Here is a 27,148-nt window from a genome sequence, read left to right on the forward strand (position 1 = left end):
ATATTCGAGGCTTCTGAATACTGAAAATCTGAATATTCTGATTTTCACCAGTAATAATTTTTTTTTATGCTTACTAGACTAAAAGGCAAAGAATATTTTGGGGCAGATGTACACAGTGAGTATTATCAAACAATTCTTATCTGGGGCAATTATGTGCAATAATAATCAGTGCAATAATAATAATAATGAATCGTTTCATTTCACTTAATACATAGATTAATATACTTTAATTTTACTGTGAGCAACTGTGACTTAACAATTTCCCTATGGGATCAATTTAATATATATATATATATATATATATATATATATATATATATATATATATATATATATATATAATATATATATATATATATATATATATATTAAATATATATATATATACATACATATATATATATATATATATATATATATATATATATATATATATATATATATATATATATATATATATATATATATATATATATAAAAAGATTGTTCTGTTGTTGCTTTTATCGCTCTACCAATGTTATTGTGGAGAGGTGTGAATTCTTTGCCCAGCAGGGGACTAACACCCCTCCCTTTGCCCCTTCACCAAGCTCACGAGCTGCTAAAGGGGTTTTTGTCTTGCCACAGTCGCCACTGGCTTGTAAATTAGGGATAAGCGTACAATTATAAGGAACAAACTTATAAGGACTAAATATAAACACTCTTTTATACAAGTTTATACTAGTGTTATCTCTGTAAAGCTGCTGTGAGACAATTTCCATCATTAAAAGCGCTGTACACATAAAAATTTACTGAACTGAAATGAATTAAAGCTAAAAGTTGAGTCACAATACTCAACAGAAACCCAACAGTGTCCTCACTAATCTTAAAAACAGACAAGTCGTTTATTTATATTGAATAAATATATCTGATAAGTCACATTCCATTCCAGAACTTTCCAAGATCAAGAACCTTCAATCGTATCCAATGTGAATGTAATATTATCTAAAGTATTTTTTTTTTTGTTACTGCAGTGCATGATAATTAATACACTGATGTAGTCATCATTTCGGGATCTGGTGTCCTTCTTGGACAGAACAACATGGTGAATTTGGATCTACTTTTCCTCGAGACATGGACCACTCACCTCCACGGAATAAGAGATATCCTCGTTGTTGTTGTCATTGATTTTCTCAAAGAGATCTTCACAGAGCTGCAACGGGGGAAGAGGGGGGAGGGGATGAAAATGGTGCATTAGGCAGTGTGGAGAGACGGATCGATAAAGCACACAAATAACTCAAATCACTGCTAGGTGCTCGAGACAGAGAGCTTAATTCCTTAATGTCTTCAGGATCAGCTTGATGCTGAGATCAACCTGACTCATTCACCTCGCCTGTCCTTTTCCCTCCCTGCATTATGCTTGGAAACAAGATAATCCATATGAACCTGAGGGATGATGCCTTCCTGTCCTTCTTCCTGCTTTCCCATCATTGTGTAGGACTTCCCAGCACCGGTCTGGCCATAAGCGAAGATGCACACGTTGTAGCCTTCAAAGGCGTGCTGCAGCATCTCCCTCCCGATGTCATTGTACACCTGACTCTGGGATGCAAAGCAGGAGTCTTCCGGCTATAATGAGAAGAGAAAGTTCATTTTATTGCCTTAGATGAAGACAAATTGCTCTTTTAATATGCACAACTAGTATTTGAGTGAGAATTCATGGTGCTCACGTTTAGAAAACAAAATGCCTGTTGTGAAGAAATGGAGAAAAAAAACAAAATAAATAAAAAGAGAAAATAAAAAGAGACATTACCGTGGTGTGTGACCAGTAGGAGTAGTCAAAGCTGAAGGACTTTGGTGCTTCTTTGGGGTTTTTGGGATTTAATATAGCTGGAAAAAAAGAACAGGAAAGATACTATTAACACAGTGTAAAGAAACATTCATCTTCTCACAGAGCACTGCTCTCACTAAACCCATTTTCTCTGGAAATCTCATCTATTACATCTGTAAATCTGCTAAACAGTGCTTTCTGTGAACAATGAACTATTTTATGAATTGACTCAGTGATATTATAGACTATAACATGCACATACACTATATGGACAACAGTATTGAGACAAATGATTTTTCTAGCCATATTTGGTTCTTTCCTAAACTGTTGAAGGCATAGAATTTTATCGAATGTCTTTGGATGCAGCATTAAATTTTCCCGTCACTTGAACTACAAGACCCAAGGACTGTTCCAGCTTGACAACACCCTTGTACATAAACCTGGCTCCATGAAGATATGGTTTATATGTTATGAAGTGGAAGATCTTGAGTGGCCTGTTATAGAGCTCTGACCCCATCCCTACTGATTACCTTTGGGATAAATTGGTTGAATGACTGCACCCCAAATCTCCTCAACCTACATCATCACCTGACCGAAACTATCGTCATTAAATGAGCACAAATCTCCACAAGCACTCTCCAAGTGTCCACATACTTTTGGTTATATAGTGTATAGTGATCTTGGTATTAAAGCAGGGCTATGTAGTGTTTTTAAAACCTAATTTCACACTAATTAATTTATTGGAAAAACTTACATTTTTTTTATTTTTATTTTTTTATACGTCCATTATGGCAAATAGAATTCATTTTGCTGATTGATATTTTCATCATCTTTGATTATGGCCTAAATAAATAAACAAACGTACCAAATCAATAAAATCGTACTTGAAAACTACTATTTGTCAGCTACTGTAAGAATACCAACACACATTATCAATCTTTTGCTTGTAGGCTATTTGACAAAAACCCTATGGGGTAAAAATAAGCTAATTTACAGAGGAAGTGAAAGTCGGAGAGACATGTGACACTTCACAGCACAGAAAACGAGAATGCTCACCGCCTAGGCAATTTCTTTTTTAGATTCACCACAAAAAGGGGAAAAGACTGTCGTGATTTCCTAAACGAGAGTGTTTGGTCACCACATGGTTAGCACTTTAGCTGTGTTTGTGACAACACCAGTATATTCCCTCTCTCTCTCTCTCTCGCCTTAGGCCTCTTCCCCCTCTCTTTTTTCTTCTCATTCTTTCACGCTCTCTCGAGTGATTTCAGCTGTGTTGAATTTATTTTCCCCTCATCTCATTCCCCTCTGCCCACCTCCACGCCTCAATCCACACATTCCTTCCCTCCACACACACACACACACACACACACACACAGACACCACACGCCATCCTTCTCTCTTGTTGAGTTGCTGTCTTAATAAACAGGAATGCACAACCATGTCTGGTATTTAAAGAGTTCAGAAAACCGGGTCTTGCTCTCTGTCCCTACATGCATTGCAGCAGCGGGATAAGCCTCGTAGCACAGCCGTGCCTCAGGAATGTACTGTAGGATAATTATAGTCGTAAAGGGGGCCAGCTGCTGCCCAGGTCCCCGTGACTTGCCGGCATGTCCAAGCCACGAGCACACCGTCCCATTAGCAAAGGCAAGGGTGAAAAAAAAAAAAAGAAAAAAGTAGGAGAGACTGATGAATTTGAAGAGCGCGCTTGTGACTTAGCAACGGCCCAAACAGAAGAGCAACACACACAGCCTGAATTTCGTTTAGGGGTCAGTACTAGGATTGATTGATATTAAAAGACAGGGGGAAATTAATTAAAATGCAGCTTCAAGTGTTGGAAATGTTCATATGGAGGAAGCAGAAAGCACACAATAAAAGATACAGATCCAAGGGTATAACAGTTTCGAATGGTTTTGAGGCAAAAGGTAATGCTAAAGGAATTTCATTCAGGTGCAGTAAAATTGTGTAAGCTGCACTCATGTGGAACAGCTGCTAACCAAACGAAAGCTGGTGTACTGAACCGTTTGTATTGTTATTGAGATTTATCCTCACAATAATAACCATTTTTATTATTGTGGACTATCATGGACAATGACTGTACAGCATTTACCAGCATGTCCACATCCAGCACAATTTCTAAACGGCCGATCGGGTTTTCATTTCACTACAAATCCTGAATCTTGAATTCTGATCATCCATCGAGAGATGCTTTTTTCGCTCACCACAGTTGTAAAGAGTGATTATATGAGTTACCGCAGTCTTCACGACAGCTTGAGCCAGACTGGTCGTGACCTCACAAGTCATTTCTGCCCACGGATCTGCTACTTTCTGGATGTTATTTATCAGTCGCACCATTCTATGTAAACTCTATGGAATGTCTTGTGAAAATCCCAAACAATCTGTTTCTGAAATACTCAATATAGTTCTTCTAGCAAAGTGTATGAGATATTTTTTTACCTTTCTGATGTTTGATATCAGAATCAAAATACGTTATTTTGCAGATTCAGAATATTTTAATGTCTTTGCTTCATATGAAAATGACTCTTGATCTGAATCTGCAGGATCCAGTGACCAGTAAGATTTTTTAGTTTTTATCCAAAACTATAATGTGCTATTAAACAAATGTAAAACAGACCAAAATTCTATAAGTTTTCTTTAACAACTGCAAATGCTTTTGTTAAATTATGAAAGTGATGTGGTAATAAATGATACATGATTCGGCATATATGAAATTTTTATACCGGTGCATGTCTAATAGGTCAATTGTCTAATTAGGCATCAAAGGCATGGCACTGCACTTAGCTGCATGTACTGTCTAATCTCAGTACACACATCAATAATGTAGCCCGAAAGAGAGTGGTAGGTGATTGGCTCAGTGCTCTATCTTCACAAACAGGTCAACTGACCCCTCGATGAGAAAAGCAAACTGTGACATCTGAGTGAAGGTTTTCTCCTGTGGAAGCTTGATAGCGCCGTACATTCTGAGATGTTAAGGGGTCACACAGGTACAGGTGATACCAAACTGGAGTTCACATCATGTTCTTTACCTTTTCCTTCAGTTCAGGCGAGGTTGTGACGACGAAGCAAAACAGAGAAGGACGAAAAAAGCCAAAGCTAATTTAGGAGTGATCTCACCTCTGACCTGAGGTCTCTTCCTGGAACACAAAGCCCAGAGAAGCTAAAAAAGTCTGCCGCACTCATTGCACTTATTAGTGTGTGTGTGTGTGTGTGTGCGCGCGCTTAGGGGGGTATCTAGGTTACTAGAGAAGAGCCAGTTTGCAGGCTGGCCATCCACTGGACTTCCCCTTATAATGCCAAGACATGAGCTAGGGTCAACACACACACACACACACACACACACACACACACACACACACACACACACACACACACACACACACACGTGCATGCACAATCATTGCTTCTTTTTTTTTTTCCCTGAAGGTGATTCATGCTCACTCACAACACCTCATCCTACTCATTCTCTCTCTCCATCTGCTTTCAGGCAGTCACAGACGTATGAAGTACAAACACACCCACACACACTTAATAAAAAGATTGTGTGTCTTGACGTATAACCCAAAAGAATGTCTAATAAAATGTGTTCTGATTACAGAGATTCACATGCACTTACTCTTAGATTTAGTCTATGTCAGTCCTTGCAAACCATGGCAACAGGTAAGGTTTCCAAGACAACCGCCACACGGCACTGTTGGAATTTCAGTTTCAGTCCGAGCTTCATGATCGTTTCTGATGAAACGCCTATTACTTGTTTTTTCCTGAAGTTTCAATAAAATAATTAAAAAAAAACAAGGATAACGTATTTGTATTTCACCAAACCTGCACTCTTTGTGCTGAATATTTTCCAAAAAACTACTTAAAACCTAAGCAGCAGGATTTGTGGCTTTGACATTAAGCGGCTTAAAAGTGCACAGCGTACCAAAGAACAGCGCGTATGTAAGACTGCAGACCATCAGTTATTATGGCACCGCGAAACGAGCTGAAGGTGATGACGGTAAAATGAACCACACCGTTAATGGACTGCGAGGTCATTACATATATAGAAATGCAACGCTTCTTCAACCATTCCATGTTCATGCAGGTCAGCATTATGGGTAAAACACCTTCACTACCACATTCAAACACAATATTAACACAAATAATATGAAATGATGGGCAGTTAAGAGCCCATCAACATGAACTGTCGAGTCCCAAGTAAGTCGGGTCAGTTAATTAGTCACATGACTTTCCAAAATCCTACTACCTAACTGAGTATATACACATAGGCAGACAAGCAGAAGTCAAATCCTCTATGTTGCCTCTACAATTAAATTTTTACATCAAGAAAAAAAAAAGACGACTTCTTAAATGATTATTTATTTAATTTTAATTTATTAAATTTTTCCCCCACCATTTTAATATAATGAAATCTCTTTAAAATTAATAAATAATAATAATAAATAATAACTGCGATTTATGAATCAATAGTTTTTTCTGGCAATCAGACCAAACCACATTGTTAAAGCTAAGAAACCATTCTGCTGAACTACAGCTTCAGGAAATCTGGCTGAAAGAAACATAATTCCTCATCACCCCTTATAATTAATTATGATTTCCTCAATGTAATATTCCTCGGGACAGAACTTTACTCAGGAATTGTATTTCAGATTTGACATGAATGGCACTTTTAACACCAAGACAGACACTCAGACACTGGGCCTCACAGTGGATTTGAAAACAAAATGATCTATTCTTACAGAATCATTATTTTATGCAAGAAATTTATTTTCGTTTCACGAAATTCAAAAGGGTACCCATTCTCTTCTGGGAGTGCAAAATTAAATCTCCCTAAGATAATTCAACAGGTTCTCAAAAGCCAAAACTTGTCAAATTACTTCCACGTCCTTAGTCGTAACAATGTACATTAGGATACTCGACCATCTGATTATGTAAAGATTTTGCTTTCAAAATGGCAGAAGCGTGGTCAGTTCCACCACCAAGCAAACAGAACTTCATAGCCACACAGACACATTCCAACACCCATTCTGCTGCAATTAACCCAGTAGACCCACGCTGCGATGTGGACACCCGCGTGGGTTTTTAAGATGCAACGAGCCGCGAGATAATGAGCTCATCTGCTTTCAAGTGAAGGCAGGAGGGACTTTAACAAGAGCCGGTTTTTACCAGCCATCCAAGCATTAATGTGAAAAAGGGAAACAAGAAGTCTACATCATGCAGCTTTTAGGCTCTGCATCATTCGATGGGCTTTCAGTGTGACATCAACCGAGAATAGACCGTGACGTTAAAGTTTTCCACCCATATTCACTGACTTGCCCTTAATCTATCCGAAAGCAGCCAATATCAAATATAGACTTGTGAATGGTGGGAGCAGATGTTTAGTGTGGATCGGAAAACAAATTAACACTGCTCAAGATTTACACACCCTCTGGTATCTACAGGCCTCCATCCAGCGACATGGATCTTAAACTGAAAAGCTAAATAAGGGAGCTTGTTCTTGCAGCACACACAAATACACACATAAAGCAGGTTCTGCTGCACTCGCTGACCCTCAGGCCAGATGAGGAGAACAGCACTGTTAAAGTTAGGTAGGTACATGCTGCGTTAGAGAGGGCCAGCTTTATAACCAGTTTCAGCTGAGCTCAGCTCTAAACCCTGATGACAAAGATGATTTTGAGAAAAGAAGCCTCGACTGGGGACACACCTTCACTTACAGAATAACGAAACAGCTCTTGCTGTTAGGAGAAATGACTGTACATTGAGCAGATTTCATACAAAAAAGCACTTGGGTTAGTGTATTAGTCCATGGCTAAAATGAATAATATTGGTTGCTATTTAAGTTGGCTTCACGCCATACACACAGCCTTGCACTTGAATTATATATAACTACACAAACATTTTCAGAAATGCTGATGAACAACTATCATGTGATCATCATTTCAAGATGCTACCTGTTTCAGTGGTATTTTCCAGTACAATAGCTATAGTATTCTCTGGTCGCTCTTTATAGTACAGAAATACAACTCTAGGGATACAACATAATATGTCCATGTTGTCAATACAGCGTTTTTTTGTCTAAATTTGGATGGAAAAGTAATCACTCACTCAAACACTCAACATGTTAATGGAAAGACAAAGTTGATGAAATTCTGTTTCCCTTAGTCACAGTACAAAATTAAAACAGCATTTTTTTTATTCTGCAGATGGAAAGACAAAATTCTGCGCTTGCAGATTTAACTGGCTTAATGATGCCCCCACAGTCTTTGCCCAGTTGAACTGTTCTGTTCATAATTGGTGAGAATGCAGTTTTTACGATGGTCCGCACCACAATCACATCTCCAGTTAGACTTAGTCATGCAGCCCACATGCTTAGCAAATAAAAAGACAAAAAGAAACAGGAAAGCTGGAGAACAATGTAGCAAGCCAGGGTACAATGAAGCCTGCACAATTTATTAGATAATCTGTTATGACAAGCCTGTTCCGAGCCTGCACCCTTATTTAGATCACAATTATGCTTCCTCATAGACATGGTTAGGCAGGCTGTACAAGCAGAAATGAAATGTAAATATCTGCATATGATCAATCCAGTAAATGCAGAACATTTTTTAGGTAGTTTAAGAAGTACAACTCTTTGAGTTGCTGTTTTTTCCTCTTTTAGGATTTATATTGTCTTTAGAGCAGCATAGCTCCTAATAAGGACAGAGTACTCAGAAAAAACAAAGCATTGCATTAGACGGTTAAACTCTCGTAGTAAGGATGAGAGTAACGTCGAGCTCGAAACCTCTGAGAAAAAGAGCGAGAGGCCCTCACTGCAGAGGCTATTTATATAGCAGCAGATGGCAGGTTCCCTGTATGCTGACAGATCCTGACAGTAAGGAACGGGCACATTTCTGCACTCTGATCACTCAAAGTTCAAGTTACAAGAAAGTCTATTCATTTACTTGACCAGTCATGCTTTTTGAACAGTCCTAGATCAAGTTATAAAATCTGATGCGTAGCCAAGGATCTATAATGATGGTGGGTCCTTTAGAATGTACACTTTTTTTTGTTGTTTTTTTACATCATGCTTAACTGGGCATCCATGTTTTACTGTGCATCTCTGAAGCCTGGGCCAACAAGAGCTGCAAATGGCTAGCATTCACCTTATTCACCTAACAGAACAGAAAAAGGAGCTGTATATCCAGTGGCAATACATTGATTTAAGGGCACAACTTTGTTAATCTATATTTCACATTTTCTTGTGGAAAATATACACTTAAATCACATTATATTGACAAAAGATTTGGCACACCAGACTGGTGTGCCAAATTGGTGATTAGTTCTTACCAAATTGTTGAATCAGTCACAGGTATCACTCATGAACAAGGGAAAAAACTTCCTGCTTTAACAAAGATTTCCCCCCCATAAAATATGTCTACCACCTAACAATTACACTGTAACATTAGATGATTCTTCACCAAACTGTTACCACGACGTTGTATAGAATGTCTTTTTGATGTGGTAGAATTAAATTCGCCCTTCTACCAACTAGGAAAGCCAAACTTGTTCCAGAATGCCCCTCTGCACAAAGCCAGCCCCTCGAAAATATGGTTTATATGTGTTGGAACAGGCTGAATGAGCACAAATCTCCATAAGCACACTCCAATATCTAGTAGAACATCTTCCCAGAAGAGTATAGTTTATTACAACAGCAAATAGGAACTAAAATCTGGAATAAGATGTTCAAAAAAACAAAAGTTTTGTATGGTCAGGTGTCCACAATCATTTTTCCATATAGTGTATAAAAAAATGTGCCATTCAATAAACTGATGAAAAAAATTAGATCATAAAAAAAAAAATCCATTATTTTCTTGGTGGTTCCAGTTCGATGTTGGTTTAACAAACGAAAGGAAAGGCCTTCATCCTTACATATTGACATATTAAGGAAACCTTGCAATTTGATATGCAGCTACATTTAAACTAAGTGCGCTTTATGTTGATGTCACATCTCAAAGCTGAAACGGTAATAATCTTGTAACTTTTTTAAGGCACAAAGGCTGTTTCTTTCCTCTAATTTTAATGCCCTTAATTAGCAAACTACATCTCAATTCCACCTGATAGACTAGCTAGCTTCCAGGAAACCAAATCCCGAAACAGAGCAGCACACACTATAGTTTACATTGGCTTTAGGTTTAAATCTCAACGCCTCCAGATGGTTGCTGATGTTTCCAAAAGGTTGCTGAGCAGGCGGTACATCCTGCTCTTAAACCCAACAGAAGGTTGAAGATTGAATGACATATTAGCAGCTCCCACGAATCTAATTACAGAGCAATGTATTTCTGTTCTAAAGCTTTGATGGCCAGGTCTGTTTTTACACACTTCACCCCATGGCATCAGAAACCGCTGGGGATCACACCTTCGTTGAAAGAGGTACGGGTAGGATCTCAAGTGTGTGTTGCTGTGCATGCAAGCCCACAAACGCACACATACACAAAAACGATCAGCATGAGGAAGAAATCACACTGAAACAGGAGTCCCAACAAACTTCAGAGGTTCTGAAGAGCAAATCGTGTGGATGAATAAAGGATGTAAAACTAAATTTATTCTTCGATTCTCGAAAACGATTCGGAACCAATGCACAGATTTGAAAAATGTTACATAAACAACATTAATGTGTAATGAAATGCCACAACCCAGTCCAGTGCAAAGAAATAGTTTGCCCATATAGTTACATTTTCAACAGGGTTCTTTTTTCCTGTTCCTGCTTAAAATCCCCAGGCAAGTGATAAATCATCCAGATTATTCAGAAAAAAAACAAAGAAAACTGCCAGATCAATTGCAATTTTGAGCTTTCATTTAAATGTTCCCAAAGACTAAAGGCAAGCTGGAGGCAAGGTACAGCATTTATTTTTTTTAAGTTGCAATGAAATAGCTTTATAGACAGAATTTAACACAACAGCCAATATCATTTAAGATACACCAACCCCCATGAAATCTAAAACAAACCTAACTGTAGCTTCAAGAAACTGCTAAATATGGGGAATGAGAGTTCTGGAGGATTTCTGACCACTGTCTTTACTCAAGTCTGTCCATAGATGATGAGATTTTTGCACGTTTGAACTGAGATTTACTATCAGAAGGGCTAAAGGTGAAAGTCAGCTGCAGAGTCATCACCAAAAGGCAGAAAGAGGCTTCCTAATCGAATAGAAAATGAGATTGCTTAAAACGTATATCTTACTAATGCAGAACTACGGACAAAGCCTGAACACATAATCTCATTCTTGATTAACCTGAAGTAACACTGACCTTAAAGCACTAAACTGCAGAGAGTTGGTTAAAAGAATATACACATTCTACAGAGAGTGAAAATGCAGAATTAGTAGAGAAAGAGTTTAGAGAGTTTTCTAGATATATCAAGATCATATCAATATTGGTATTGGTCACAATCCTGATCCAAGATGGCGGTCCAAAGGAGAACTTCAGGTCCAAAAATAATGCAAGTTGTGTGTTGTAGTTCGTTTTACACAGCATAGGGACATCGACGAAAAAAAAAATCCAGAAGGGGAATACAATGTTATTGAGTTGTTGCATTAGATGTTAGTACACGTGCACTTTATGTCACGCCCTGTTTGTTTTAGTTCGTTTTGTGCTATCCTGTGTTCATTTATGTTGTTTTATTTTGCACACTGATCCTGTATGAATGTTATTTCGTTTCACTGTGTAAAGTAATGTACTGTGCATGGTTAAAATGTCAATAAAAGCCACTGGACTTGATTTGACATGATTTGACTTTGTTCTGGCCTATCGTGATCCAATAAAAAAAAATCAGTTATAAACAGATTCATCAATAATTGTTTAATAATCACCCCGAGTTGAAATCACATTAAAGCGTTGGAGACCTAAATATTCTCTACACCTTCTCTAGATGTATATTTTATAGACCTCTACAGGGTGAGCATCAAAACTCATACAGTATGCAAGATCCCAAAAAATAACACTGGGTGGATGGAAAAGGAAAAGTTCAGAGGGCAGTCATTTAAACATGGATTACCTGGTAAATCTAACTTCATGAATAAAAAAAACACATCTGTTGGTACATTATTTTGCTTGGTGACCTCCCAAATAATTGAAATTATATATATTGCATGACATCATGCCCAAGATCTTTCTCAATTTCAAAGAAGATTATAGAAGTGCAGCCAAAAGTGACTGAAATGTGAGAGGGTTAAAACACAAAGCCTGCTACAGGGAAAAGAAGCAGAGGAGTTGAGGAGAAATAAAGAACATTTCTTTGTGCTGGAAAGCCTTTATTCTTTGGGCGAGTTCATCGCTCCTAAAACAAAAAGTCAGCAGAGGCTCAGGGGCTGCTAGAGCTTTTTATATCATATAAAAAAAAATAAAAACAGTGCATTGATGAATCACAGCACTGAAATAAACCAGCACATGCAAAAAAAAAAACTTAAAGCACGTCACATCAAGGGACCAGCAAATTGTTTAAATAAACAGAAATGCATATTAAACTGATTAAATTAGATACAGGTCTATAGTGTATCAGGATTTCAAGTATAACCTTTAACCTTTCAAAGAAGCTATTCAAGTTAAGTGTAAAAACAAGCCAAAGTCCCAAGAAGATTGATGAAGCAAATGATTAAGATTCGATGAGGTAGTACAATTCCTTGGAAATCATCAATAGGTAAAATAAAAGCTGTATATTTTATTGAAATGGAGAATATCTGGCAACATTGTACACATTTTTCTAATGTATTTAATGCACTTGCATCTTTTGAAGGTGGTTAATTTAAAAAGAAAAATATATCAGATAAAAAAAATAAAATAGAATTGTATATATATAAAATATATAAATATATGAATAAATATATAATATATAAATAATTACAATTATATAATCATTAACATGTATAATTAATTGATAATTAACATATATAATTAATTCACGCATATATGTAGCACTCCCTTATGGGTTTATCATCAACAGACTCCACCAAGATTATGGCAAGATGTAAAATTTAAATGCAAATTCAAAGGATGTGTGAGAAGATCCATCCATCCATCATTTATAGTGTTTATGCTACACAGGATCATGATAGTTATCTTGAAGTGGGGAACAACCTGGATGGGGCACCAACCAATCACAAAGCGCACACTCGCGCACAATTTTTAAATGCCAATCAGCCTACAACATGTCTTTACACCTGAAGAAAAATGGAGAGCCCAGAGAAAGCCTTGAACATGGGGACAAAACTTTGTGCACACAGGGCAGAGACAGGATTTGAACCCTTAAAAAAATGAGGGCGCAAGACAAATGTGGTTACCACTAAACCCCCATGCACGCACACCCTCCGTGAGAATTTATTAGTATGTATGATTTGGTCTGTTTCATTTTGATTTCATCAAAGCAAAACCAAGAGGTCATCATTTAAGTCATCATGATGGATTGGCACATAAAGAAAAAACTTTGCTTTCCACTGCATTCCAGAATCATAACAACGTGGTGGTCTTGACATGTAAACTCGTACAATTTACAAAATAATAAAAAGAAAAAGTCCTTTTAACATGACAATCAAGGTTGCTTTGCTTGTGTCCGTGGTTTCCGGGTTTTGCTTTGCATTTCTAGGAGAAATAGAGTCTAAATAAAAGTAGCGGCTACAACTGACCGTGCCCGGACTACTGAGGACTACAGATACTGTCCTATTCAGCTCCAAATGCAGAGACGCAAAATCAGAGAGGGTGAGAGAAAGACCACTTAGGTAACCAGCTTCCTTTACACGACAGAGCTCGAATTCTAAAAACGGTTCCATTATGTTTATAAAGCTGCATGTAGAAATAAACTGATGGGAATAGGAGCCACGCAGACTCAAAGACACATGACATCATTCTGATTCGATTGGTATTGGATTTTGAAAATATGTAGTCATGTAATAGTTGGCTGGAGTGTGACACTACCCCATATTACTGACTGTAAAATTTAAATAATACCGTAAAAACATCACAATTAATTTTCCCTTTGAACATTTTTATAAGGGGTTTTGTTGTTTGGTTGTCAAGTCAACAGGGAAACCATTTTCTATTGAAATTCATGAAGAGGCATCGAGTGAAATCATTGAAATACCAGAGAGGAAAATTTTTTTGAACATATACTTTTGAACATAAATAAATACTTTCAATGTTTTTTTCCTGAAACAAATCTGAATTTGAATCTCTCATTTTAACCATACTATATGGACAAAAAGTATTGGGACACCTGATTTTTCCAGCCAAATGTGGTTCTTCCTCAAACTATTGCCACAATCATGGAGGCACACAATTGTCTAGGACATATTTTGACGTTGTATCATAAAATTTTCCCTTCACTTGAATTAGGAGATCCGAACGTTTTCCAGCATGACAATGTCTCTGTGCGCAAAGCAACTTCCATGAAGATATGGTTTATATGGGTTAGAGTGGAAGATCTTGAATGGCCTGCTTTACAGACCTGACCTCAACCTTACTGAACACTGAAAACGCTGATTACACCCAAACAACAGTACCTGCTTTAACTAACGCCCTTAAAGCTACGTGAATCTCCACAATTACACTCCAAAATGTAGTGGAAAATTTTCCCAGAAGACTATTATAACAGAAACTAAATGTGGAATATGATATTTTAAAAAGTTATTAAAAAACATCTTACGCTCAGGTGTCCACAAACTTTTGTCTATATAATGTACATGTAAATTAAGCTCAGATAACATTATATATTTCATACCTCAGTTATGTATCAGAGTAAATATTAAGAATGAATAGTTTTTTTTTTAATAACATTCCCGTCTGCTTTCAGCATTATTTCTATACACACGTAAAAAACCTTAAAAGCTAATACGGTGCCTTTAAGTGCAGGATGTTAAATGATGTGAAGCTAAAACAAGTACTTGGAAAAAGCTGCTGTGTTCATGCCCTACTTTAGTCCTTTCTAATCCACACAAAAGGAGAAAAATCACTTTTCTGAGCATAAGCACAGGATGTGCTCTCTCGCACTCTCACATGCATGCACGTCATGTGTGCTTCGCTGCTTCCTTCATCCCTCGTCTGTCCTGATCCTCCCACTGTCACTATGCTAGTAACTACATTACAATGCATGATGGAAATCACAGGCTTAGGATCACCCGACTGCAGCTAATTATAGACAAGCAGAGGAAAACAAACAATAAATTCTTTACATACAGAAGAATGGAAATGTGGTCAGCACCAGGAAGGGTTGAAAACTGAAATCTCAGGACTGCCAGAAAGCAAAAAACACCACCACCACACAACACAAATTAAGCAGGTCTCATGTTGTTTATAAACAGAGTGACTGCTGACTTTTGCAAGTCTTATCAGACATCTCATCAGCAAATTTCAGATCAAGTTTTTATTTATAACCAACTGCTAGGTATGTTGCCTCAACATTAGAAAAATCGCATGTTTACCTTTGCTAAACAACAAATGATGTAATTTTGGAAGTTTCACCTGCTGCACTACAAACATCAGCAGAGACTTAAGGTGACTTGTGCATGCTGGAATTAATGAGCAAATCTAAGTGGGTGTAGAAAAAACATATACTAAACAAGCTCAAATCTGCTGTATAACTCACCAGATCACTGGCAATTAAATTCATTTAATAAAAAAAAATAATGATAAAGTCATAAAATTATATATTAAATAAAATTAAGGTGCAACATGAGAAACAAACACCAAAACACATACCCAAACATTGATGTCTTATTCACATTTGTTACAAATAACATATGTATATATAATATATTATTATTTGATTTATTTATCTATTCATTTATATATTTACACATTTTATACGCATCATTTTTCATCCTAAATAAAAGTACAGATTACAAACTTACATCTAAAAACAATATTATATATATATATATATATATATATATATATATATATATATATATATATATATATATATATATATATATATATATATATATATATATATATATATATACCCTTTTGTTTCCTTTAATTTGTACTCATACTCATGTCTACCTCATTAAATTGCTAGGTTATGTTACATTAAGTACCACTGTATAGCCAAGAAAACCATCGTACTAACCAACCACAAGTACACAAGCTGAGTGAGCGAGGTAGTAAATAAATGTAAGATCCTGTTCATGCTCAGGAGATCTAACAAGCCGTATTTTGGGTCTTTGCATCAGTATACAATGTTTATTAAATGTGTACGGAATGTGGTTTTCAAGCTCATGCACACAGATGACTAATACGTTATTGTAAGTGCACGATAGGTTTAAGTGAGAAACGAGTAGCTGTCTATTGCATTGTGCAACAACAGCTCGCAACCTGATCAGAGCTACACTGAAGCAAAGAAAAAATCTCCACTATAGTTGCATCATGGTAATGAAAAGACAGATCTCACAGCAACAAATACACCACCACACGGTTCATAAATATGTGCAATACCAACCTACCATCCAGGTTTTCTTAAAATGAAAGAGAAAATGTTTGTGTGCGGTTTAAGCATCAACAAAGAGACTACAGAGATACACACGGCTGACTGTAATGGCCTCCAGCAGCCATCATAAAGCCCATTAGTATTGATTGTTATGGACACCGTGAAGAGTCGTGCTGCATGATGCAAGATGTATGTCAGAGGAATATTTCTGGAAGGCCTCAAGCAAAATAAGTCTAGTGTCTTTTATTTACCATTCGGGCCCATATTATGGGAAAGAACCACAATCAGCTGGGAAAAGTCCAGTTCCCCCATACTTTTGTTTATATATTGTAGATTATAGTGCCATATTTTCAAATAATATATCCATTAGCTCTAGTCCACAAATTTAATTGGTTCTAGAGTGCATTCATCCAACTTATGGCAGTACAGTTAACAACATCATCAGCAAACATATCAAATGATATGTCATAGGAATGTACATTTTGATTCAAAATACGAACGATCTCCAGATAAAAATAAAAGCAAGCAGAGAGAACAATTTCACCGGAAGCATCTTTAATAAGAAGACACAATCAACGTGAGCTAGCTAACATGCAGTATTGCTTTAGACCCCACATCTGTATCCTTATTACCGTAATTTCCGGACTATAAAGCGCACCCATATATAAGCCGCACCCACTGAATTTGACAAAGATTTTTATTTTAAACATAAATAAGCCACACCTGTCTATAAGCCTACACTGTACACTGTGTCTACACTGAAACTAATGAACTTTACACAGGCTTTAACGAAAGACAGTGTCTGTTACACGGTGTAACGGGTGAAATATGTTGTGGCTCCTTTAAGAGCAGAGCGGCATTTTGGGAATAGCCTACCGCCGCATTTTGCCGGTATTACTGCATGTGTGCAAGACCGAGGAATATGTCCTTATTATTTTCTGATGCTCATTTCTAAGTTTCTTTGACTAACCCGTAACGCTGTTGCCAAGAAAAAAAAAAAAAAAAAAACACGAGTTTTAAAAACCTGTCTGTGCTTATATGATTTCTGTTGCAACTGGAGTTAGCGAGCTCTCCCTTCACCCAGACTCAACGCGTTACAACGGCTTGTATCTAAACAGTAGCCTACCAAGAAAGTCATAGTTCACTGTCTTCCTCCTTCCTTTCACAACTATTTATCTCTGAAATGTATCTTTTGGCATCGTTGTGCGTTTAAAAAAAAAGCTTTTTCTTCCGATGCTGTGCAGCTCAGAACACAGGTGAGGTGCGTTTTTTCATTTCTGTTCGGAAATTTCATTGGTCTAATGTTATGTCGCTTAGTTTTTTGGCTTGAAGTTTTTGAAACCGGGAAAAACCCAGGAAAATTTATAAATAAGCCGCTTCGTTGTTTAAGCCGCAGGGTTTAAGTCCGAAAAATACGGTAATTATACAGATTATTATATATATATATATATATATACACACACATGCATATGCATACAATTTGGGAAAAATGTCATGTTACGATTATTGTGGTCAATATTGCGATATGAGTTCACTTGATTGGTTATCAAGAAAATTGCACACAGATTAATGATAATGCTAAAATGTGTTATTGTAAAATTAAAATGGTTTTCAAAATTAATATTTTTTTTCAAAACGGAATAGCATTTGTGTTAATTTTCAATTCATTTTTTTAAAAGGTACAGCTGAATTAAATAAAACAATAAATAAAAACACATTTTCACAAAAATAAGATTTTTACTGCGTTACCGCGAGTGGGTGTGTGTCCTGGCGTGAATACGAGGTGAATGAAAAATAAAAAGAAAGCTCTTTCTTCCAACCCGGAACCAGTGAGATCTGTTACAGATTTGTTATATTGCCATGTAATTTAGCAACTTTAACTTTAAAATCCTACACAGTTCCCCTCTCTGCTCAGTGTTGGTGATCTTAAAGCTAAAATATCGCCATATAACAGAGGTAGCGTTGTATTGACTACTGGTTTAGTGTCAGTCTGATTTCATTAAATCGCATCATTTGCAGTCATATAATCGAACAAGCCGACATCGCGATAAAATTCATCGTGCAGCACTAATATATTATATATATATATATATTGTTTTTTTTCCCCTCCTTCTCTTTCCCCCTCCTCTTTAATCTAGTCTAGTATGAACTTCAACCTGACCTAGAAAAGGGAAAACATATTGTCCATATCTAAGGCAAAGGTCCAGACAAACGTATTACTAATGTTTTAGAAAATCCATTACTGAAAATAAATAGCAAAAGATGGTCATGAGGGAGCCAGTGCTGTGGAACCTGCTGCAACAAGTCTCTCATCGATTTTTGTTTTCGATTATAAAAGTAGCATCCAGCACACAAGTCATATCTCCAGTGTGACTGTGACCACTGAGAGCAGGTTTGGTGGAGCGTGACAGTAGCAAAGACAGGCATGTCTCCTCAGAATTAGGGGAAATTAGTAGGACATGTTAATGAACTTGTATATTAATTATTATAATTACAACAGTATGACAGATGATCTAATGCACTCACTTATGCCCAGTGGTAGTACAAACCATTTACCCATTTAATATATTTTTGTCTAATGATAATCAAATGATCCAATATTCTTACCAAAAAAAATAAATAATAATTATAATTAAAAAAATATAATTACAAATGAGGCAGATCATGAAATTGTCTCTTGTATAACGATCTATCAGATGATTTTAAAAACTCCCATTTTTACAAGTATTATATATTAAAATAATTAATCCAGTATTAGATTATTATATTACATTACTACACAATGAACAGTGCAGAATTTATATTATAATAACGTCATTAATTAATATTAGACAGCAAACATTTGTTTTGCTTGATTCATTGTTGAATATTTTAATAAACAAAATACTAAGCATAAAAAGCACAAATAATGTATACTGTACATAAGCGTAATTTACATCTTTGCTTAATCTTTTAGTATAGCTCACTTAACTTTCTCTGTTGTTTCATAAAGGTGATAGTATAAAATGAAAATTACAGTGAACTAGAACAAATATATGGAAAATCCCTTAATCTCACCCCCCCAACTATATGGACTTGTGGATACACAACCAAATATAATAGGAAAGAACCACATATGACTGGTAATGTCAGGTGTCCCGATTATTTGTTCATTAAGTATTTATATTATAAATAATAAAATTATAAAACCGGTTTCTTCAGTGTGTGTCACTTGTATGTTTCTAACGCCTCTATGAATGTGAACGGTGATGATATGAGTGACACATGGATTTATCACCAGAGAAGGTCAGTCAGAGGAATTAGAGTGATGACCTCATGCAAGCACAGGGTTTAGGCTCCTAATCAGGTCTATCACTAGGTGTTAAAGCCATGTCGAATCCCAGCCCTCTTCACTTGGTTGTACTTCACTGCTTCCTATCTCTTTCTCTCTGGCTGTATCTCTTGATTGGCCAAAATAAAAGTTTATTATTATTAAATGATTTCCTTTTAGTTCTCTGTAAGTCTCTTTCTGAGTGTACAGGCCATTCCCATGAGTCCAGTCAAAGTATTTAACATTGTAAGCAACTAAATCTGCCTTTAGCCTTTACCAAAGATTTAGTTTACATCTGAACAGATTAGGTGAAGTCAGTGTAAGTAAAAACAGCTACAGTCCGAGTGGAAATCACTAGAAGGTAAAAGCAATAAAGGGAAAAAGGTCAAAATGGTTACCGTGTTCCACTTGTGAACTGTCTGAGGAAACTGTTAGGGACTGTCTAAAAAGTGCCAGGGTTCGTTTTTTTGTGTTTTTTGTTCGTCTTTATGACGATGACCAGGAGAGACATGTATCTTCTGGGTTGGGGATTGTGGGTAATCAATAATGTGGGAGACTTTTACATCCACTGTGTTTATTTACCAAGTCCTTCATCACATCCAGTACAAAACCTCCCCTTTTACTCCTCCATGTGCAGTAATTGCATTTCATTCAAAGGAAACCCAAATGGCGTGTAACACACTGAGGTAAATATAGGAAACAAGGGAGGACGGACATACTGCTGCTCTAGTGAAGAACTAAAACAACATTTTTTTTATAAAACTCATCCATTTACTGTCATTGGTTCCACTCCAGAACTTGGCCTGAGTTTCAGGGAGATGGAGAATGGAAGACTAAAAAGCCAGTTAAATAAAACATGTGTTACTGGTTAAAAAGGTACCCACGAGTGTTAAAAAAGAAAGAAAACTTAAACTCATTCTAAATCAAGCAGCTGATCAGTCACTTCTTTCACTATGACACACAGACATAGAAAAACCTACAACAGTGGTCTGAAAGCAATCCATCTTTCAACCACTTGTCATCCTCCAGAGTGAGGAGGAAGAAACCATTCAGTCTGTGTGATGCTCAAAATGTCCATGTTGTTCAAGCACAAGAATCAAAGCCTCCCCACAATCCCACCTGGTCGAGTGAAGAAATGGAGACCACACACACTAATAAAACAAGACTGACAAACCTGTAAATTATAATGTAGGAAATGCATTAGAAATGTATTCATCAAGCAAAACCCAAGCACTACTACAGAACAAATAAGGGTTAAACATTTTGTTCCCCACAGTTTTAACCAAGCAGTCTTGGGGCTGAAACATCAACATCCTTTTGCTCACCGGGGTGGTCTTCAAAGACAATAAAAAAATTAAAGACTTTTACAGGAAGTCAAAATAAACAACCCCGTTGAAACGGTGAGCCAAAGTTATTAATTCAGCTAGTGCAAAGCCAACAGTTAGGGGTAAACAATAGGTCATGTGAGCAGTTCCGTGTGCTATGTTTGTGTTACAGCATACTCAGAATACCTTCTACAAAAGGCTTCAGATTGGTGGAACAAATTTGAATGTTGCACATCGTCACTTGACTTCCTCTTTAGTGCACAACTATAAACCACTATTTCGAGTCACCTCATGCCTCAGAAGATGACACAATGCTTTGCATTTTTCTGGTTACATGGCAAGTTCCATTCCTTACTTAAGTAATATTTTTTATCCACCTCCCTGAAGACATTTCACCTGATGTAGTTCCACCATGTCACAATCAAATCTTATCATATGTTATGATCGAAAGTATTGGGACTGATTTTTGAGGGTCCCCACCCAGTCATATGTGGTTCTTCCACAAACTGTTACTGAAAAGGTTGGAGGCTCAATTGTGGAAGATGGAAGCGTTGGCATTAAATTTACCCTTTACTTCAACCTGTTCCAGGTTTGATAATGCCCCTGTGCACAAAGCCAAATCCATGAAGATATGGGTTACATGGGTTGGAAATCCCTGCTAACGACCTCTGAGCTCAACCCTATTGAACGCCTTTGGGATGAAATTGAATGCTGAATGCACTCCAGGCCTCATCACCCTAAATCAGCACAAATCTTCACATCAACACTTCTATATCTAGTGGAGCATCTTCACATAAGATTGAAGGTTATTATAACAAACAGCACAGCAAATGGGGACTAAAGATATAGACATCCTTTTTCACATCATTCTAATAACTCTTTTTTTAAAGCAAGAATCCTCGTTAACATTGACTATAGAGCATTTCAATCAGGACACTGACATGATTCCAATATTAAAGTTGCTTAAAAAAAATTTAATAAAAACATGATAAAACTAATTTCACTGACATGTCCATGTTCATCAGGTTCATGTGTATGAATTTATCACTAAGATTAGAGTTAAACAACAACACCTGATTAACATACAGTTTGATTTTCATTTGAAACTATGTAATATTGGTTTGTAATGGAGGTTTCATGGTCATATGCTTGGCTGCTGTACCCATGTTTCAATCAAGAAGTTTCGCTGTTCATTCGAAGGGCTTATCCTCTGACTGGTGGGAAAGTCCCCGCTATTTACACACTGTGATTCACACCTGTGAGATCATGCAATTCACATGACACCAGGATCCAGAGGTGGTGTGAATTTTTTTCAATCGAACCAGAGACCTGAGATAAGCATAAAGATGTCTAGAAAGCCACTCTACAAAGTATATATAATAAATGGAGTCATCTGTGACTAGTGAATTATTACTGAAATACACTCGCTACTCAGTTGATTTCGGCTCAAATATGATTTTTCCTGCTTGACAGTCCGCTTTCTTTATTCAAGTTATCTGTGTTCATCTCATAGCCATTTTGATTTTGACCGTAAAACAACCCACATGTGCACAAATTCGATCAATAACATAGATGATATGCAGGAGCCATGGAACAAAATAATATTTTGCAAGATAGGTTGTCATCGCTCCTGATTGCGAAGATTGCTTGGACTAGAAATCAGCTGACAACTCATTATCAGTTCATGATCAGTTGTTTTCGAGGTCATTCCAAGAAATATTGCTTTCTTTCCTTAAACTAGCCGACCCTGGAGGACGACAGTGTTATGGACATACTGTAAATGGGGAAAAAATCTGACCATTATATTACATTCAAATGGCCGTATGGATGTATCAGCTGTATCCTATATAGAACTACTTAGAAAATTGCTCATTTGAAAAATGTTTGTGCTTCTCACATTTCAGCAAACATTTGATTTATAATGCTTCAAGAAACCACACAAAATTTTCCCAATATGCACCCAATAAGTATTCGTTTAAATCAAATCATTAGTTATTTTTGCTTCCAATTTATTCAAAAATAAAAAATAAATTAGAACCATTCTGTTTTAAAGCTTAGTTCAGCCACTTTGAATTATTTGAAACTAAACATGGCTTTTATGATTCGTTACCCATGTCTGATTCATCATCAAGAGACAGTGAATACCCCCGATAAAAGAATTTCTGTTCAACAGCTCATTACATATTATATCAAAACATATACCTTAACAGTTAACAGTTAACAATAACTCTCACGCTGTATTTATCCGTCTATGGACTAAACAACCCACATTTCTGACTGAAACTCTTTTAGTGTGATTAGAACACACATCAAAGCATTCCTATTTTCTTTCAACCTGATGTCTTCTTCACCACCCTTTATTTTCCCCCATTAGGATTGACACGTTACTGATCTGAGTGGCTTTTCACCCTGAAGCCTGGCGTAAACTTTTACTCGTCTAACCCAGCGCCAGAGGCATGTAACAGAATGTCATCAACCACACAAAACATAGTCAGCATACCGCTTCAAGGACGGGGAACATGATATAGCCAAGGGATCGAACAAACATCCAGGGATACTTACTGGTAGAGTTGCCCTGCATCTGAATAATGCATTTGGATTCTTTGCTGGTCTCCCTTGAATTGAAGGGACGGACCCTGACCGCCACTTTCACGGAGGCCCCAGACATGGTTGAACCCTGTGCTCGGTCAGTGAGCAATGCAGTGCTGTAATTCCTGCTTTGAGTCCTGTATGGGGGGAAATTTTGTAATTAACAGACAAATAGAAATGCTTGGAAAACTTTGCTCTGTATAACAATGAAAAGCTAAATAAATCATGCCGAAGAGTAGCAGTGTTCAATGGGGGATGATTATGGGGTCACAGATAAGTAAAAGATCAAGGGAAAGAACGAGTTATCTGAAAGCACTGTTTCTAGACAATCAACTGGGCAAATAGTAGTTGTGGTGGTTGTAGTTGTAGTAGGGCTAGTTGTATCGGCAGCAGTAGTGGTAATTGTAGTAGTACTAGCTGTAATAATAGTTGGAATGAAAGTTGGAATAGGAGTGGTAATTGTAGTGGTAGTTGTAGTGGAAGTTGGAGTAGTAGTGGTAATTGTAGTGGTAGTGGAAGTATAAGTTGGAGTAGTAGTGGTAATTGTAGTGGTAGTTGGAGTATAAGTTGGAGTAGTAGCGGTAATTGTAGTGGTAGTTGTAGTGGAAGTGGAAATTGTAGTGGTAGTTGGAGTATAAGTTGGAGTAGTAGTGGTAATTGTAGTGGTAATTGTAGTGGAAGTTGGAGTAGTAGTGGTAATTGTAGTGGTAGTTGGAGTATAAGTTGGAGTAGTAGTGGTAATTGTAGTGGTAGTTGTAATGGAAGTTGGAGTAGTAGTGGTAATTGTAGTGGTAATTGTAGTGGAAGTTGGAGTAGTAGTGGTAATTGTAGTGGTAATTGTAGTGGAAGTTAAAGTAGTAGTAATAATTGTAGTGGTAATTGTAGTGGAAGTTGGAGTAGTAGTGGTAATTGTAGTGGAAGTTAGAGTAGTAGTAATAATTGTAGTGGTAATTGTAGTGGAAGTTGGAGTAGTAGTGGTAATTGTAGTGGAAGTTGGAGTAGTAGTGGTTATTGTAGTGGTAATTGTAGTGGAAGTTGGAGTAGTAGTGATAATTGTAGTGGAAGTTGGAGTACTAGTGGTAATTGTAGTGGTACCAGTTGTAATGGAAGTTGGAGTAGTAGTGGTAATTGTAGTGGTACCAGTTGTAATGGAAGTTGGAGTAGTAGTGGTAATTGTAGTGGTAGTTGTAGTGGAAGTTGGAGTATTATTGGTAATTGTAGTAGTATTGGTCGTGTTGCAAGATTTAGTGGTAGTAATAGTGGCAGTTGTAGTGGTGGTGGTAGTTCTAGTGTTAGTTGTGATGGTAGTTGTTGTAGTGGTATAGTATTAGCTTTTTGTTGTAGTATAAGTATAAATATAAAACAAAAGAAAAATAGCAAATTCCTGTCACACATATAAAGACAGTTCACTGTATAATAAACGAATATAAGTGAAGTTGTCAGGAGTTTCATAAATAAATAAACCCAAGAGATGCAGTAGATGGCAGGCTGTATCTCAATCGACTCTCTCCTCCCTTTGCGCACCACTACGAACTGCGTCCATAACGACCTCTTCTCTGCCATATCTAGTGCACTACAACGTTCACTAGGAAGCCATTTGTAATTGGGCCCTTCAGCCACCCGGCTTGTCTGCGCCGTTACATGGTTCCCTCACAGCCGCCTCAAACATGGCTGCCGGTAAACTGCAGCAGGGATGAACCGACTCGCTTTGCCCAGCTCAATATTTATATGACTTCATGGTATCTTAATATCCCATATCAGGGACGGATGAATTGTTCAAACGTGTAAAGATAGTGAAAATAATGACAGGTGCATTTTAAAAAAAATGATAATAGACGACATCTATTAGATCCGGGGTATAAAATATAGAAAACATTCCCATTTTCTGTCTTCTGTCAATCCTAATATGTAAAGATATTTCAGTTTAGGGTCAGGAATCACCATAGGTAATGTTTTATTTGCCCCAATGTCCTTGTAGTGTTATATTTCTCAGGCACACGCCCATGAGATATGGCCACTGGGCCGCAGACAACAAAAAAGTAGCCTCATCTAGTAGTGTACATACAGGGAGGAGAGATCCAGTGGATCCCTAAACCATATAAAACACATGCAAAAATTGAAAAACAATAATTCCTGCATTTAATATGTACGTTTGCATGCACTGCATTCTTGTGTTCAGCAGCAAAGCCTCACAGATCATTTATGGGACAACTTCCTGAGATGAAGCAGTAGGATTTTTACCAGTAAATAGGATTCATGCATTGTTTTTAATGAAGAAAAAATCATGTGTAATATTATGACCTTATTATACTCGTGTGTGTGTGTGTGTGTGTGTGTGTGTGTGTGTGTGTGTGTATAGAAGCGGTGACTTTGCGCATACACTGCTTCTCAATCCCAAGAGACAGGACTATATCTATAGACTCTATGCTCCTTCTATATTATATATATATATATATATATATATATATATATATATATATATATATATATATATATATATATATATATATATACACACACACACACACACACACGTGCACACATTTATTAACGCACTAATAGGGTTTATAACTGTTGGATTCGCTGAAGTCGCATTGAAATACAGTACAGGTAGAAATGCAGTCTAAAATGTTCATGCATATAGAATTTTTATACATATATATTTTTTTAAAGTTTATTTGCATGCATCTTACCTCGATAATCCTCCCCGAATCTAGAATCAATCCAGAAAAAAAGGGCAGAGGAGAAGAAATCTGTATTGACGTCTACCAACGTCAGGCGGAGATGATCAGAGTAAACCCGCAGATAAACACTTCATGACTCGTTGTACATCCATGATCGGAGTGCTCCTTCCTCCGCTCGGGTGCGATAAATGCTATTTTCTATGGATAGATAGATATATAGATGAATGGATGGATAGATGGATGGATCCTGGTGCCGGGGGGTAAAATCGCTCCGCTAGCTAATTTTGAGATTATGCTCGAATGCCTTGATTTACTGAAACGATGACGTCAACCGCCCCGTCCCTATGTTGAGTGGCAGCTTCGGCAACGAATAGCAATGAAGGACCCGCGGAGGAATTCGGGAGTCAGACAATGATGATTAAGGATTTGCGGTGGTGGGCGGGGCTTCCGTGACGCAATACTGCAGGACGCTTTGCTCGTCCTGCATGGGGAAGTGCGCTTCCTAGAGGCGGAAGGATGCCGTCTGGATGACCAGGGAAATCGGCCGGTGGGAAAATCTAGATTTTTTTTACTTGACACGTTTAAAGCGTCAGTGGTCTGATGTAATGGAGAGTGATCACGGTTTTGTAAATGTTTTGAGTAGCTGCATTTTCATTTACACGAGTTCCATTTGTCATTTGTTCCTAATAACATGTTAAATCTCAAAAGACTGATACACCCAATGTCCAGTTTACCTTATCATATACAGTGCCTTGCGAAAGTATTTGGCCCCCTTGAACTTTGCGACCTTTTGCCACATTTCAGGCTTCAAACATAAAGATATGAAACTGTAATTTTTTGTGAAGAATCAACAACAAGTGGGACACAATCATGAAGTGGAACGAAATTTATTGGATATTTCAAACTTTAAAAAAAAATAAAAAACTGAAAAATTGGGCGTGAAAATTATTCAGCCCCTTTACTTTCAGT

The 27,148-nt window shown here is 37.1% G+C and overlaps 1 protein-coding gene across 5 annotated transcripts in view; it reads right to left on the reverse strand.

The window, feature by feature from the left end:
* The window catches only part of kif1b (kinesin family member 1B), a 79,714-nt gene extending 53,186 nt beyond the window's left edge, over window positions 1–26,528 (reverse strand). For 2 of the 5 annotated variants that reach the window (XM_083569703.1, XM_083569702.1), the window contains exons 1-5: window positions 26,189–26,525; window positions 23,469–23,632; window positions 1,787–1,863; window positions 1,423–1,602; window positions 1,124–1,189 (exon numbers count right to left, since the gene is read on the reverse strand). In XM_083569703.1, coding sequence (XP_083425829.1) covers window positions 1,124–1,189; window positions 1,423–1,602; window positions 1,787–1,863; window positions 23,469–23,574 — 429 coding nt within the window. In that variant the 5' untranslated portion in view covers window positions 23,575–23,632; window positions 26,189–26,525. Of the gene's footprint in view, window positions 1–1,123; window positions 1,190–1,422; window positions 1,603–1,786; window positions 1,864–23,468; window positions 23,633–26,188 lie in introns of all 5 variants that reach the window. The other 3 variants (XM_083569701.1, XM_083569704.1, XM_083569705.1) reach the window with 3 other exon arrangements.
* Between the last annotated feature and the right edge of the window lie 620 nt (window positions 26,529–27,148).

This window comes from Silurus aristotelis (assembly GCF_946808225.1).
Source record: "Silurus aristotelis genome assembly, chromosome: 19".
NCBI classification, from domain to species: Eukaryota; Metazoa; Chordata; class Actinopteri; order Siluriformes; family Siluridae; genus Silurus; species Silurus aristotelis.